We start from the raw sequence: 15,998 nt of genomic DNA, 5'->3' as shown, positions 1-15,998 counted from the left end.
CAATAGCCACATTATGTTGGAGGCTGAGGCAGGCAGAAGCACCTTTAACACTGGAGAGAGAAGACCCAGTTGCTATTTCAAATACCACAAGCCACTGGTTTTATATGTTATTGGCAGAGAACTTAGCTTTAATGAGAAAAATTTTCAAAGTTGGTTAAGTCCATTTTAAGTGCAATTCTGTGTAAAATTATTAGCAATAAATATAATGTATAAGCTGTCATTAATTTCCAACAGGAGCTATGTAACTATGTTTCATGATTCTTGTCAAAGGTTTATATCTTAAATAAGATAATTGGCTAACAGGAACGTTTTTAAAAATAATGCAGGGTGGTGCCTGTGGCTCAAAGGAGTAGGGCACGGGCCCTATATGCCGGAGGTGGCAGGTTCAAACCCAGCCCTGGCCAAACTAAATAAATACATAAAAATAAAAATTTAATGCAGAAAATACAGCAGGGAAATGTTCACTTTAGAGCACGGTCACATTTAGACAGCCTGGAGACCTCTTATTTCTTAACCTGATTAGCAACCTGGGTTACAAATATTTTGTTTCTCTTGCTTCTCTAAGAAAAAAAGAAAAAGAAAAAAGAAAAGAAAAAAGAGAGAGAGAATGATTTTGTTAGACCTTGTTACCTCGTTTAACCACCCCCCCCCAAAAAAAAAAAAGCTTGGCTCGGTGTCTGTGCTCAGTGGTTAGGGTGCCAGCCACATATACTGGAGCTGGCAGGTTCAAACCCGGTCTGGGCTTGCTAACCAACAATGACAACTACAACAGAAAAATAGCTGGGCATTGTGGCGGGCATCTATAGTCCCAGCTACTTAGGAGGCTGAGGCAAGAGAATCGCTTAAGCCCAAGAGTTTGAGGTTGCTGTGAGCTGTGACTCCACGGCACTCTACCCAGGGTGACATAGTGAGACTCTGTCTGAAAAAAAAAAGCTTATCTTTTAAGTAAAGATGCTTTTTTAAAATGACAGACTCATATCTCTGCTTTCATATTCTCCATGAGAATATGTAACTCAACACTTACTGAGTTTACCACACACTAGGTGCCGTGCTATGAACTTACATGGACTTTACTTAATCTTCCAACTTTATGATGTAGGGCCTCATTATCATTTATTTTTGGGCAAAGAGACCTAGGCCACAGAGGTGTAGTGACTTGTCAAAGGCCCCAGAGTTAGCTTCAGAGGTAGGATATTTGTGTATGTGACCCCGAAGCATGTTATTTTCATCCCTAGGCTACACTTGTTCCCAGAAGAAATTCTCTTGCCTTTACCCCAAACAGAGGAAAATTATACCTACTCTTCCACTGCACCCAGACCCAACCATTCTGAGTCGGTCACCAAAGAGTTGCTGGTCCTTCGCTAGTCCCCAGTTGCACCCTTTCCTCACAGCACCTTTGGCCACTTCTTCTGGCTGTTCCTCTTTGGTGTCTTTTGCTTCAGCCACTGCCCTGTCAACCGCCAGCTTTACATACAACATCTTTGCTCCTTACTTCCTCTCAGGTCTGCTCTTCTAAGCTGCTCTCTGCTGCTCTAATCTCTCCTCTGTAAAGTACTGTTGTCCAACCACTAATGTTTCTGGCCTTCAGCCTTTCAACAATCTATTGTTGATCTGTTAGGATGGCTTGGACGAATTTCTAAGCAACCGGAAGCAGTCATAAGGTTTTGTGTGTGTCATCACTATCCTTGATTGAGGCTACTGGGGGGTGCATGTGAAGACATAGTCTGGTTGGCAGGGAACGGACTTCACCTAGTGTGAGGTGGGCTGAATGGTCATCACAGACACAATCGGAGGGCGTGTGTTCACAGACACACACCTCCAATCACAGTGCAGTCAGGGAAAGCATCTTTAAAGGCAATAAGGACATCTTTTTCTTTTTTGTCCTTTTAGAATATGGATTGTGTATTTTCCATGGAAATAGAATTGGTGGGAACCCTTGGTGCAGATCCTGCCTGCATACTCACTGTAGTTGAAATAGACTTGGACAAGTAAGGAGACGGCTTAGTCATGTGGGCGCTTGACTGGTCTGTCACCCAGCTAAATACTACTGCTGCTATGGAGGTTTTAAGCATTAGTACAGTTTAATATATTTTTATTCACGTATTATTTAAAGATAGAGAAGCAAAAAATATACTAGCGTTGAAGTACGAACCACTGAAAATGATTCTGTACATTCATGTCAAAATGCTCTTTACCATGGATGTAAGTTGCATTTGTCCAAAGTCATCATATAACCCATTGAGATGTCTCTAGTTCTTAAAGAAAATGTGAAAAAGAGAATGAATGCACAGTGATTAACTATAACCTGGCCTCTTGTTTATTAGATATTAAATGTCCTCTCCCCAGAAACATGCTGTTTAAAGAAAAATGTTTGAAAATGTAACTCAAAAGTCATATTCAGAAATTGCAATACAGTTGTAAAAGTAAATACATATATTTTATGCTTTAAAAAAAAATCAAAGAATTTCAAACTTAATGTCATGAAAACAGTTTTTGTCTATTTTCATACAAAGGCCCTGAATTAAATGTCATTCTATGTTTTAGTATTCACTTGCTCTCCAAATCAACATGATACCATTTTAAAATGGATAAGAAGTCATGTCACTCAGACGTCAAACTCTTAGGACTTCAATTCAGCCAAAATTTTTATGCCTCTCTAACCTGACAGCACTGTACTACCCCAAATATTCATTCATTGACTATGAGCCAGGCACTGTGTGAAATGATAAAAGACAATATCTTATCCGCACATGAAAACAGAGTAAGAGAAACCTCTTAATTGTAGCTTTGGGTATGAGCCTCCCTTTAAGGGAATGGCTTAAATTAAAATAAAACTTATATAAAGGAAATCACCTAAAAGTACTTTTTATTTAAGTACTATGTTTTGAATTTCCTTTTAAGAGAAACCAGATAAAGAATATTTATAAGGCAGAAAAATAAACAGGGAGCCTTTTTTTTTTTTTGGAGACAGAGTCTCAAGCTTGTCACCCTCGGTAGGGTGCCATGGCATCACAGCTCATAGCAACCTCAAACTTGGGCTCAAGGGATTTTCCTGCCTCAGCCTCCCACACAGCTTGGGACTATAGGCGCCCACCACAACACCCGGCTATTTTTTGGTTGTAGTTGTCATTGCTGTTTGGCAGGGGCTGCCCTTAATAACCATTTTTAAAAGCAATTTTAAAACTTTTGTAAACTGTAGGTTTACAAAAATATTGATCAAAAAGTAGAGAATTCCGGGCTGCGCCTGTGGCTCAGTGAGTAGAGCGCAGGCCCCACATACTGAGGGTGGCTGCTTCAAACCCACCCCCAGCCAAACTGCAAAAAAAAATATCCAGGTGTTGTGGCAGGCGCCTGTAATCCCAGCTACTTGGTAGGCTGAGGCAAGAGAATCGCCTATGCTCAAGAGTTGGAGGTTGCTGTGAGCTGTGATGCCACAGCACTCTACTAAGAATGTTGTAGTTGTCATTGCTGTTTGGCAGGGGCTGCCCTTAATAACCATTTTTAAAAGCAATTTTAAAACTTTTGTAAACTGTAGGTTTACAAAAATATTGATCAAAAAGTAGAGAATTCCGGGCTGCGCCTGTGGCTCAGTGAGTAGAGCGCAGGCCCCACATACTGAGGGTGGCTGCTTCAAACCCACCCCCAGCCAAACTGCAAAAAAAAATATCCAGGTGTTGTGGCAGGCGCCTGTAATCCCAGCTACTTGGTAGGCTGAGGCAAGAGAATCGCCTATGCTCAAGAGTTGGAGGTTGCTGTGAGCTGTGATGCCACAGCACTCTACTAAGAATGTTGTAGTTGTCATTGCTGTTTGGCAGGGGCTGCCCTTAATAACCATTTTTAAAAGCAATTTTAAAACTTTTGTAAACTGTAGGTTTACAAAAATATTGATCAAAAAGTAGAGAATTCCGGGCTGCGCCTGTGGCTCAGTGAGTAGAGCGCAGGCCCCACATACTGAGGGTGGCTGCTTCAAACCCACCCCCAGCCAAACTGCAAAAAAAAATATCCAGGCGTTGTGGCAGGCGCCTGTAATCCCAGCTACTTGGTAGGCTGAGGCAAGAGAATCGCCTATGCTCAAGAGTTGGAGGTTGCTGTGAGCTGTGATGCCACAGCACTCTACTAAGAATGACAAAGTGAGACTCTGTCTCTTAAAAAAAAAAAAGTAGAGAATTCCCACATACATCTTCTCCCCGCAAATTACCCCTATTATAAACTCTTGTAATATAGAGTGGTACAGGGTGGCACCTGTGGTTCAAAGCGGTAGGGCACTGGCCCCATATGCCGGAGGTGGCAGGTTCAAACCCAGCCCTGGCCAAAAACTATAAAAAAAAAAAAAAATATATATATATATATATATATACATATATATATATATGAGAGAGAGAGAGTGGTACATTTGTTACAATGAATATATTGATATTGTTATTAAGTCCATCGTTTACATTTAGGTTCATTCTTTTTAAAAATTATTTTGCAGTAATATGAGGGTACAAATGATAGGTTACATTGTTTGCATTTTATTTTTTGAGACTGAGTCTCACTATGTCACCCTTGGTAGAGTGCTGTAGCGTCACAGCTCACAACAACCTCCAACTCTTGGGCTTGAGCAATTCGCTTGCCTCAGCCTCCCAAGCAGCTGGGACATAGGCACCCGCCACAACGCCTGGCTATTTTTGGTTATAGTTGTCATTGTGTTTGGCGGGCCCAGGCTGGATTCAAACCCACCAGCTCTGGTACGGGTTATGAGGCTGGCACCTTAGCCCCTTGAGCTATAGGTGCCGAGCCCATTGTTTGCATTTTTAAGGTAAAGTCTGAGTTGTTCTTCCAGGAAGTGTGCCATTTACCTGTACATTGTACCTATTAAAGGTTTACTCTCTGTGTTACACTTTCTCTGGGTTTTGATCAATATATGACATGTGCCCATCATTAATTACTGATTCGTACTGGACAGTATCATTGAACTAAAAATCTCACATGCTTCACCTTCCCCAACATCGTGAACCCTGGAAACCACCGATGTCTTTGTCTCCATAGTTTTGCCTTTTTTAGAATGTCATATAGTTGAAGTCTTACAGAAAGTAGCCTTTTCAGATTGGCTTCTTTCACTTAGCGATATGCTTGTAAGGTTCCTCCAGGTCTTTTCATGGCTTGAAAATGACATTATAGTTCATTTCTTTTTAGAGTTGAATAACAGTCCATTGTATAGATGTGCCACTGCTTGTTCATCCATTTGCCTACTGAAGAACATACATCCAAGTCTTGACAATTATGAATAGAGCTGCTGCAAACATTTGTGTGCAGGGTTTTGTGTGAACATAAGTTTTCAACTCTTTTGGGTATATACCAAGGAGCATGATTTCTGGGTTGTATCATTAAGAGTATAAAAAACTTCCAAACTATCTTCCAAAGTGACTGTACAGTGTCGTATCACACCAACAATGAATGAGAGTTCCTGTTGTCCCCACATCCTTACCAGCATTTGGTGTTATCAAATTTTAACCATTCTAACAGGTATGTAATGGCATGTTATTGATTTCATTTGCAGTTCCCTAATGACATATGATGTTGAGCATCTCTTCATATATTTATTTGCCATCTGTTCATCTTCCATAGTGAAGTGTCTATTTAGATCTTTTATGCATTTATAATTGGGTCATTTCCTTGTTGCTGAGTTTTAAGAGTTCTTTGTATATTTTAATACCTATCATTTATCGAGTATGTTTTGCAAAGATTTTTTCCCAGTCTGTGGCTTTTCTTTTCATTCTCTATTCTTTAACATTTGTCAAGGTACTATTTTATAGTGCAGAATGTGGTCTATTTGGTGAATGCTTTGTAAGCTTGAGAAGAAATGTGTATTCTGCTGTGGTTAGATGAGGAATTCTATGGATATCAGTTACATCCAGTTGACTGATGGTGCTATTTGATTCAGGTTATGTCCTCAATTTTTTTTTCCTTGCTGTATCTGTCAATTACAAATATGGCAGTGTTGAAGTCTCCCAATAATAGTAGAATAATCTATTTCTTCTTATAGCTCCATGAATCTTTGCCTGATATATTTTGCCAGTCTGATGTTAGGTGTGTACACATTAAGAATTGTTAGGTCTTCTTGGAGAACTGACTTCTTTACCATTAAGTAATGCCTCTATTTAGCCCTAATTTTCTTTGCTGTGAAATCTGTTTTTTTTTCTGAAATTATTATAATAACTCCAGGTTTCTTTTGATCAGTGTTAGCATGGCATATCTTGCTTTATCCCTTACTTTAAATTTGTTTTTAAATTTAAAGTGGGTTTCTTGTAGACAACATAAAGTTGGATCTTGTTTTTAATTCAGGCTGACGGTCTGTCTTCTAATTGGGATATTGAGTCACTGGTGTTTAAAGTGATTAGTGATAAGGTTGGATTGCTATTTACCATGTTTTTACTGTTTATTTGCTGCCTTTTTTTGGTCTTTACTCTTTTTCTGATATTAAACATTTATCATGATTCTGTTTTTTCTCTTCTTTTAGCATATGAATGATACTTCTGTTTTGCCTTTTAAAATGCTTGGCCTTGTTTGTAGTATATATTTATCACTAATCCAAGTTCTCTTTCAAATAAAATTGTACTACTTCATAGGTGGTAGAAGTACCTTATACCAGGTTCCTATCTCCCATCCCTTATAACACTGCTGTCATTTATTTACATAAGCTATAATTACCAAACATAAATTTCTATTATTATTTTTAACCTATTGCTATTAGGTCAATTGAGGTTAAAAATTGTATTTACTGCCACTTATTCCTTCTTTAATGTTCTTTGTTTATGCAGATCTGAATTTCTGACATATTATTTTCCTTCTGAGAAATTTCTTCAACATTTCTTCCATAGTAGGTCTACCTGCAACAATTTCCCTCCATTTTTGTTTATCTGAGAAAGTTTTTACTTCTCTTTCCCCTGTGGAGGGCAATTTCTGTGGACACAGAATTGCAGGCTGTTTTTTGTTCTTTCAACACTTTATTATTTTTTTTTTTTGTAGAGACAGAGTCTCACTGTACCGTCCTTGGGTAGAGTGCCGTGGCGTCACACGGCTCACAGCAACCTCTAACTCCTGGGCTTACGCGATTCTCTTGCCTCAGCCTCCCGAGCAGCTGGGACTACAGGCGCCCACCACAACGCCTGGCTATTTTTTTGTTGCAGTTTGGCCGGGGCTGGGTTTGAACCCGCCACCCTCGGCATATGGGGCCGGCGCCCTACTCACTGAGCCATAGGCGCCGCCCTCTTTCAACACTTTAAATATTTCCTTCCACTCTCTTCTTGTGTCCATGGTTTCTCACAAGAGTGTGATGTAATTTTTTATCATTACTTCTCTACACTTAAGGTTCTCTTTTTCCTCTAGCTTCTTTGAAGCTTTTCTTTTTGATTCCTGTAGTTAAATATGACATGTCTATGTGTAGGCTTTTTTTTTTTTTGCATTTATCCTGCTTTGTGTTCTGTACTGCTGTAGTTTTAAATCTAGATAAAATAAGGTAAAAAATTGAGTTATGCAGTTGTACTAGCCACATTTTAGGTGCTCAATAGCATGTGCGGCTAGTATCTATTACATTGGAAAGGCAGGTCTACATAGGAGAGGGAGGGGGTTCAATCAAGGCCTTCTAAGCACCTTTCAAGACTGGAATGGCACCTGAGAACTCTGGTGCTCCCATCTACCTCTCTGCCTCTGCTCATACGACTCACTCCCCTTTCTGGAGTGCTTCTCTTCTCAGATGATCTGTATCTTACACTTTTTCTTTCCTCCTCTATTTTTTAGGTCCCCTCTGCTCACATCTTCTTTGGAGAGAAAGAATGTGCTTCACTTCATCCCCTTTAAGAAACATGAACTGGGGGCGGCGCTGTGTCTCAGTGGGTAGGGCGCTGGCCCCATATACCGAGGGTGGCGGGTTCAAACCTGGCCCCGGCCAAACTGCACCAAAAAAATAGCCAGGCGTTGGGCGGCACCTGTGGCTCAAGGAGTAGGGCGCCGGTCCCATATGCTGGAGGTGGTGGGTTCAAACCCAGCCCCGGCCCAAAAAAAAAAAAAAAAAAATAGCCAGGCGTTGTGGCAGGCACCCATAGTCCCTCCCCCACTCGGGAGGCTGAGGCAAGAGAATCGCCAAAGCCCAAGAGTTGGAGGTTGCTGTGAGCTGTGATGTCACATGACTCTACTGAGGGCGATAAAATTGAGACTCTGTCTCAGAAAAAAAAGAAACATGAACTGGGCCTACCATCACTATGCAAAGATACTTCACATCACCATGGCCTAGTACTGAGCTTCACACTTTTGCTTTGTAGACTCAGTATCACATCCACCATCTAATAATACAAAAAATGTTAATGAAACTGAACATAGTGTTGCCAGAATTTTGTCAAGCAAAAAAATAAAAGCAAAGACAACTAATAGAAAGCTATTCTGATAGCATTCCCCTTTCCTCCCAAGAAGGGGGAAACTAAATGAAGCTTTGCATATCCCCCCTCATTTGGGTCTGTAAGATGAAAACTCTGCCTCTGACCTTCAGTAAAGACATCTAGGAACCTCTGTTCCACAGAGGTCTAAAGCTAATATTTGTTGATCTCTTTTCCACTTCAATTTCCTTTATTACATTTTCTCCCTCTTATCTGTCCCCCACTAGTCAAGTTATTTCACTTCCCTGTTCTATCTTGTGAAGCTGCTGTAAGGATTAAGGGAGTTAACATATACCCAAGACTTTGGACGGTCTCATTATTATTGGTATAACCTGGAGTGGTCTGGCTGCGACTGGTCTAGAGGTTAGGATGGGTTCAGCCTTCAAAGGGACAGAAGTGAAGTGGGACAGAAATATAAGAAAAGACCAAACAGCTCCTGGCCTTCTACTTTCCATCCAGAACATGAACGCTGCTCTTTCTGTTTCATTCCACAGGTCCTTGCTTTCATTCAAAATGATAGCCTGAGAAAGGACTGAGAATAGTCAAATATTACATAAAGAATTCATCCATCTTGAAGCCTGTCTTAAGAACATGAGTGCAGAGAAGTCTAAGGAGCTGGGGAAACCTAGAAGGGCCCTGAGGTCTTTCTGTGTATTTCATTCCTTAGGTTCCTTTCAATTGTCTGAGGTACAAATGACGCCTGGCAATATATCAAGTCAACAGGCCACCAAAAATCTTCTTCAACTGGACATATATCCACTACAGGGAACCTCAGGAATGTTGACACTGACCTCTAATTTCAAAATTTCTTTTCTTTTTCTCTGAGTTTCACAATTACACTTTTTCAAACACTACAAAAAACATTATCAGCCTTATTGTTGGCCGGGAAAACTGTGAGGACAGATTGGCTTAAATTATCTGTGCACACAAAAGGAAAGATTAAAGAATATTACCTTGTTGGAGGTACTCATTTTTTTTTTTTTGAGACAGAGTCTCACTTTGTCACCCTGGGTACCATGGCGTCACAGCTCACAGCAACCTCTAACCCTGGGTTTAAGCAATTCTCTTGCCTCAGCCCCTCAAGTAGCTGGGACTACAGGCGCCCGCCACAACACCTAGCTGTTTTTATTTTTTGGTTGTGGTTGTCATTGTTGTTTGGCAGGCCCGGGCTAGATTCGAACCCACCAGTTCTGGTTTATGTGGCTGGTGCCTTAGCTGCTGAGCTACAGGCCCCAGCCGAGGTACTCTCAGTCTTCAACTTTGCCCGCAGGCAACTGGAGGCCCTTCAGCAAAATGCAGCCACTGTAAATGTTTTTTTTTTTTAATTTTTTTTTTGGTAGAGTCTCACTTTACTGCCCTCGCCCTCGGTAGATGCCGTGGCGTCACACGGCTGACAGCAACTTCCAGCTCTTGAGCTTACGCGATTCTCTTGCCTCAGCCTCCGGAGCAGCTGGGACTACAGGCGCCTGCCACAACGCCCGGCTATTTTTCTTTTGTTGTTGCAGTTTGGCCGGGGCTGGGTTTGAACCCACCACCTCTGTATATGGGGCTCTACTCACTGAGCCACACGCGCCGCCCCACTGTAAATGTTTTATTTGAATTGTGTAGTCTAAGAAATAGTTTTTAAGTAAAATTATTTTAAACTTTTATATTTAAAAAAGTCTGAATTTCTAGCTTCTCTTTAAAAGTTGTAAGATATGTGGCACCGGGCTTATAGTTGCACAGAACAATTAGCTCTCATTGACAGCTGTTTCTTTTAAAAGGGTCACGTGTTCATCAATTCCCGAACCCTAAACTTCCAGGAAATGCTTGCTTTTTTTTTTTTTTTCCCTGAGACAATGTCTTACTTTGTCGCCCTGGGTAGAGTGCCGTGGTATCACTGCAAACTCTTGTGCTTAAGCGATTCTCTTGCCCCAGCCTCCGGAGTAGCTGGGACTACAGGCACCTGCCACAACGCCCGGCTATTTTTAGAGACAAGGTCTTGCTCTTTCTCAGGCTGGTCTGGAACCTGAGCTCAGGCAATCCACTGGCCTGGCCTCCCAAGTGCTGGGATTACAGGCGTGTGCCACGCGCCTGGCGGGAATGCTTGCTTTTCCACCAGTATCCATGAGCATTTAAGTGTCAGCTGTCAGGAGGAAGCTCGTTAGTTATCCACACCGCGGTCAGGGGCGGCCGGAGAGGGTCCTGAATCCGAGCCCGGCAGGAAATGCCTTGGGGTGGGTACAACCCTCAGTCCTCAGTTTATTTATCTGGGAAATGGGGCTGATGATGCGCAGCTGTGGGAAGGACTGGCGGTAGAGCACGCAGAGGGCTGGCACAAACCCCAGGCTTGGGGGCACCGCTACCATCCACGCTAACGTCCCGGGAGACCTCGTCTCGGGGCGCGGGGCTGTGGCGCCGGGACACCCCGCGCCCGGCCTCGGTCTCCACCCCTCCCGGTCGGCCGCCGGCTCGGCCCCGGGCGCTGAGAGGCGTGGCCGGCCCAAGCGGGCCCTCGCGGCGGCCATGGCCTCAGTGGTGGAGTACAAGGGCGTCAAAGCCGGTTACCACTGCGGCTACTGCGACTCCGAGGAGGGCAAGGCGTCCTCGGGTGAGTGTCCCAGTCGACCGGACTGGCGCGGCAGAGCCTCGAGCCCAACCCCTGCAGCGCCCGCAGCGCTCCAAGGCGGGCCCCTGGCGGGGGTGAGAGCAGGCCCGCACCGCAGCTCCCGCACCCCTTTCCCATTCGTTTCTTCCCAGCCAGTCCTCCTCCCCGCTCGGTCTCTCCGCCTCACCCTCGCAGACGACGGGGGCCGGTCACGGAAAAGGAACGGAAATAGCGGAAAGCTGCCCTCGGCCAAGATGGCGCGGGCGGCGTCAGCTCCGAGTGGCGCGGGGCTGGCCGGGCCTGCGAGCCCGCGAGTGGCTTCGCGAGAACCTCTGGGGGGGCTCCCCGGCGGCGCGTTGCATTGTGGGGTGGCGGCGGCGGCGTTGGGCCGGGCTGCGGAGCGCTTGCTGGGTAGCGGCCATGGCTTCCTGGGCCGCTCTGTCTCCCAGCATCGTGGAATATTTCGAGGGCGAGGACTTCTACCGCTGCGGCTATTGCAAGAACGAGTCGGGAAGTCGCTCCAATGGTGAGCAAGCCGGGCCGGCGGGCGTGGGAGCCCGGGCGCCGCGGCCTCAGGGTCTCGGTGGCTGGAGCCCCTGGCGGTGCTGTCAGAGTTTCTAGGCAGACCTCCGGTCTCACTCAGCGGGGAAGCTTCTCGGTGCTTATTCTTAAAAAAACTAAAACAGAAACAAAACCGACGCTCGAACACGTGATTGTCTTATAAAAAATCTGCAAACTGATGCCTGTCAGTGGGAGACGGGTTAAATAGGTGATGGCGTGGGGAGTTGCACGGAGTGGGTCGCGATGGCAGAGGCTGACTGTGGGTGCGGAGGTGGGAGCGTCCCTGGGGCGAGTGCCGGGCGCAGGACGGGCGTGCGGTGTGTTTGTGTACAAGTTGGGGTTGCACAGTCGCAGGTAGATTAAATGTCTCTGGGAAAGCATGCTGCCGGCAAGGGCGCGTGTTTGTCCTGATGTGTCTGAGAAATTTTTATCATTTGCTTTTCTGCCATGTCATCCTCACCCACCTCGAGGACGGCAGAGCCAGCCCACAGTTTTGTTTGGGTTTTCCATCACGGTCGAGGTTTTCTTTTTTTAAAAATTTGTCAAGAAAATAATTGTTTTTATTTCAGGGCGTGTCTTGAATTGGCAAATACAGGATGTAGGATCTATTATTTTTAATAGGACTAATAGGACCAGCATTATTGAAAACGGGATATACCCGAAGATACAAACATTTTCCTTGTGGTCAGTTACAGCGTATGCGTTCACTCATTCATTAAAAGTGTTTTTTAAGTGTTTCTTGTGGGCAGCGGTCTTGAGCAGTTACGCAATTATTAGAAGTGGCGATTATGAAGACCAGATAAATGGAAGAATTACAGTGTGAAGTTAACCGGAGAAAATAAACAGGATGCAGATGGCACAGGCAACGTGATTACAGTTCTGAGAGGAAAACGGCGTAAGAGAAGCACACCAAATACCGACAGTGGTTACTTTAGAGTAATATCCTTCTATTTTTCAGACTTTTTGTATTGTGACTATAATACCTATATATCATATACTAAACATGCCTAAAATGAATCTTTTAATAGGTCCTTGATTTTCCCCCCAGTAATTTAGTAAGAGAAAATTGGCTAAGTATCTTGTGTTTCAAGTTTTGTGGAAGAAATCTGCCTTTAACCTTTTCATTTGGAGAAAATAACTATACATTTCTGTAATTTTGACTTTACTTTTAATCATCTTTTAGGGCACCCACCTGTTGGGCAAGGGAGTTGTATTATTTTCATTTTATGGACAGTGAAGTTGAAGCTCATAGAGTAACTTGTTTAGGCTTTTCTGTTGGACTTTAGTGCCATGATTTTTTCCATACATCCTTCTCTACCAACCCTACCTCTAATATTACATATCCCTGGTGCAGTTTGCTGTCTGTGAAAGGGAAAAATTCATTTCTCTTTTACTTTAGTTTAGATATGCCTTTAAATATTTTCTTATAGTCTTTTTTTCACAGTTGCATAATTACTCCATCACATTGATGAATCAGCGTGCCTGTAATCTTCCTGTTACTTGACGTTTGGGTTACTTTCAGTTTTTACACTTAGACGATTCTTGCTGTATACTTTCGCCCTACTTTAATGTTCAACACTGTCTGGTAAATACATACTTGTATATAAATCAGGAGAATTAATTTTCATGAAAAAATTTGCTTTCTGATTTTTCTGAAGAGACCAGTGTATTAAATCATCAGGGATATTATTAAAGTTTGAAGGGGGTAATGCAGTCTGGTTGCAGCGAGGATCTTAACTTATTATGTCATGAAGACTATTGACTGTCCTGAATTAAATGTAATTACTTAGATGTATTTGATTTTTTAAATTAAAAAATAAGATTTATTTTTAACCTTATTTTTAATGTGCATGTGTGTTGCATGCACATTATGTCAAATTAACAAATGTGAAGTATGTACTCATTTCTCCATTATGAATGTTCTAGAATTTTAGCTTGGACACTCAATATTTTTTAAAATAACACTTTGAATTTAAAAAAGAAAAAAGTTCAAAGTGTTATTTTAAAAAATATTGAGTGTTGGGCGGCGCCTGTGGCTCAGTGAGTAGGGCGCCAGCCCCATATGCCGAGGGTGGCGGGTTCAAACCCAGCCCCGGCCAAACTGCAACAAAAAAATAGCCGGGTGTTGTGGTGGGCGCCTGTAGTCCCAGCTGCTCGGGAGGCTGAGGCAAGAGAATCGTGTAGGCCCAAGAGTTAGAGGTTCCTGTGAGCCGTGTGATGCCATGGCACTCTACCCGAGGCGGTAAAGTGAGACTCTGTCTCTACCAAAAAAAAAAAAAAAAATATTGAGTGTCCAAGCTAAAATTCTAGAACATTCATAATGGAGAAATGAGTACACACTTCACATTTGTTAATCTGACATAATGTGCATTTAAAAAAGAAAAAAGTGGGGCAGCGCCTGTGGCTCAAGGAGTAGGGCACCACCACCATATACCAGAGGTGGTGGGTTCAAACCTGGCCGCTGCCAAAAAAAACTGTAAAAAAAAAAAAAAAAAAATGAAAAAAGTTCATCCTGCTGTAATTAACACACTACTTACTTTTTTCAGGCATGTGGGCACATTCCATGACAGTACAGGATTATCAGGATCTTATAGACCGAGGATGGCGAAGGTAAAACTCCTATTAGAGACTTTTTGCAAGGTTCTTCTTATAATTAAAAAAGAGGCTACGTCTTTAAAATGTTTTCTTGTTCGAAAGAAGTTTAAAAACATTTTTATTCTTTTGTGTAGTGATTTTATTCTCTTTTAAAAAATGATTATTAGAGTAATTTCAAGTATTTGCAAAAGCAAAGAGTACATTATGCTGAACCTTATGTACCTATCACTAAGCTACAACAGTTAATAATATTCTGCCAGTCCTGTTTCATTGGTGCTCCTTCTCTCCACTCTCCAGGTACTTCATAGCAAATTACATCAGTAAATTCTAATTACAGGTATCATGTTAACATATCCATAATAAGTACATCTCTCTAAGAGATAAGGATTCTTTTTTCCTTTTTAACATATTCATTATACCATTTTGTCATACTGTACAAAGTTAATAATTCTTTAATGTTACCTGTTACCTAATTCTGATGAGATTTTCCAGATTATCTCAAAATTTTTTTAATAGTTGATTTATTTCAATTAGGATTCCATTAAGGTCTACATGTTATCTTCTTGGGTAGTTATTTTTATGCAGATAATTTTTAAATAACTCTTAGGTAGGGTGACGCCTGTGGCTCAAGGAGTAGGGCGCAGTCCCATATGCCAGAGGTGGCAGGTTCAAACCCAGCCCTGGCCAAAAAAAAAACCACAAAAAAAAAAAACAAAACAAAAACTCTTAGGTAAAGTTCCTTATATAAACGTAAGTACCGTTAAATACTTTATGTCAGGACTCTTTAAAAGACTTGGGATTGTGAGCACCAGCTGAAACATTACAACTTTCCTTATGTTTAATAATGAAACTTAAAAGGTAAATATAGCTCAGATATGGAGGGACTTTGTTTGGCATGTAAGAAACTTTTTTTAAAGGTAGAAGGGAGCCATTGAAGGAATTTATGTAAGAAAGAAATGTGATGGAGTTTGTTTTGGAAAACGTCGTTTAGATGGTAGATTTTAAGGGGATGGTTGTGGAGGTGGGCAGACAAGTGTCAGAGGTTATTGCACTATACACGTGTGAGATAATGAGGACTGGCTTCTTAGTGGCGATGCTGACAGGTGAGGACAAATTTAAGATGTATGTATGTTAGAGGTAGAAAGCTTGTTGACAGGATATAGAGGTAAATTAGAAGTCTAAAATGACTTCCAGGTTTCTGGCTTGAGAGCTGAATGAACTACCATAGTTCTGGAATGTGTGAAAAGAATCTGGTTAGTTGTGGGGTGCTTTTTATGGTACATGTGGGACTACCCAAATACGGTTGTTGTGGGCAGGGGCATACATCATTTCCGTAGCATTGTGGGCAGTTTTCTCTCAGTAAACTGTAGCATTGAGGGTGGCGGCAGGTGAAGGCAGAGAAGGGATCACAGATGCTGGAAAGAGTGTAGTTGAGACAATTAGACTTGGGACAGCAGTCCCTAACCTTTTTGGCACCAGGGACTGGTTTCATGGAAGATAGTTTTTCCAAGGACCCAGGGGTGTGGGGAGGCAGGAGAGGTAGGGATGGTTTTGGGATGGTTCAGGTCGCATTACATTTATAGTGTACTTTATTTCTTTTATTATTACATTGTAATATGTAATGAAATAACTGTAAAGTTCCTCATAATGTAGAATCAGTGGGAGCCCTGGACTTGTTTTCCTGCAACTAGACCGTCCCAGCATTATTATCATGAGGAGAGTGCAACCTAGTTCCTCACTTGCACAGCCCTTCTGTGCAAGTCTAATGCCACTGCTGCTTGACAGGAGGTGGAGCTCAGGCAGTGATGTGAGTGATATGGAGTGGCTATAAATACAGATGA

General features: G+C 42.4%; 1 protein-coding gene across 9 annotated transcripts in view; it reads left to right on the top strand.

The window, feature by feature from the left end:
• The first annotated feature begins 10,723 nt into the window (after positions 1–10,723).
• ATE1 (arginyltransferase 1) overlaps positions 10,724–15,998 on the top strand; it is a 231,414-nt gene continuing 226,139 nt past the window's right edge. For 3 of the 9 annotated variants that reach the window (XM_053583991.1, XM_053583988.1, XM_053583986.1), the window contains exons 1-2: positions 11,040–11,527; positions 14,109–14,172. In XM_053583991.1, the coding sequence (XP_053439966.1) occupies positions 11,422–11,527; positions 14,109–14,172 (170 nt within the window). In that variant the 5' untranslated portion in view covers positions 11,040–11,421. Of the gene's footprint in view, positions 11,005–11,039; positions 11,528–14,108; positions 14,173–15,998 lie in introns of those variants that run through there. The other 6 variants (XM_053583993.1, XM_053583987.1, XM_053583992.1 and 3 more) reach the window with 6 other exon arrangements.

Source organism: Nycticebus coucang, chromosome 3 (genome assembly GCF_027406575.1).
Source record: "Nycticebus coucang isolate mNycCou1 chromosome 3, mNycCou1.pri, whole genome shotgun sequence".
NCBI lineage: Eukaryota > Metazoa > Chordata > Mammalia > Primates > Lorisidae > Nycticebus > Nycticebus coucang.
The sequence above is the reverse complement of the archived record's forward strand: the minus strand, read 5'-3'. Positions and strand labels throughout refer to the sequence as shown.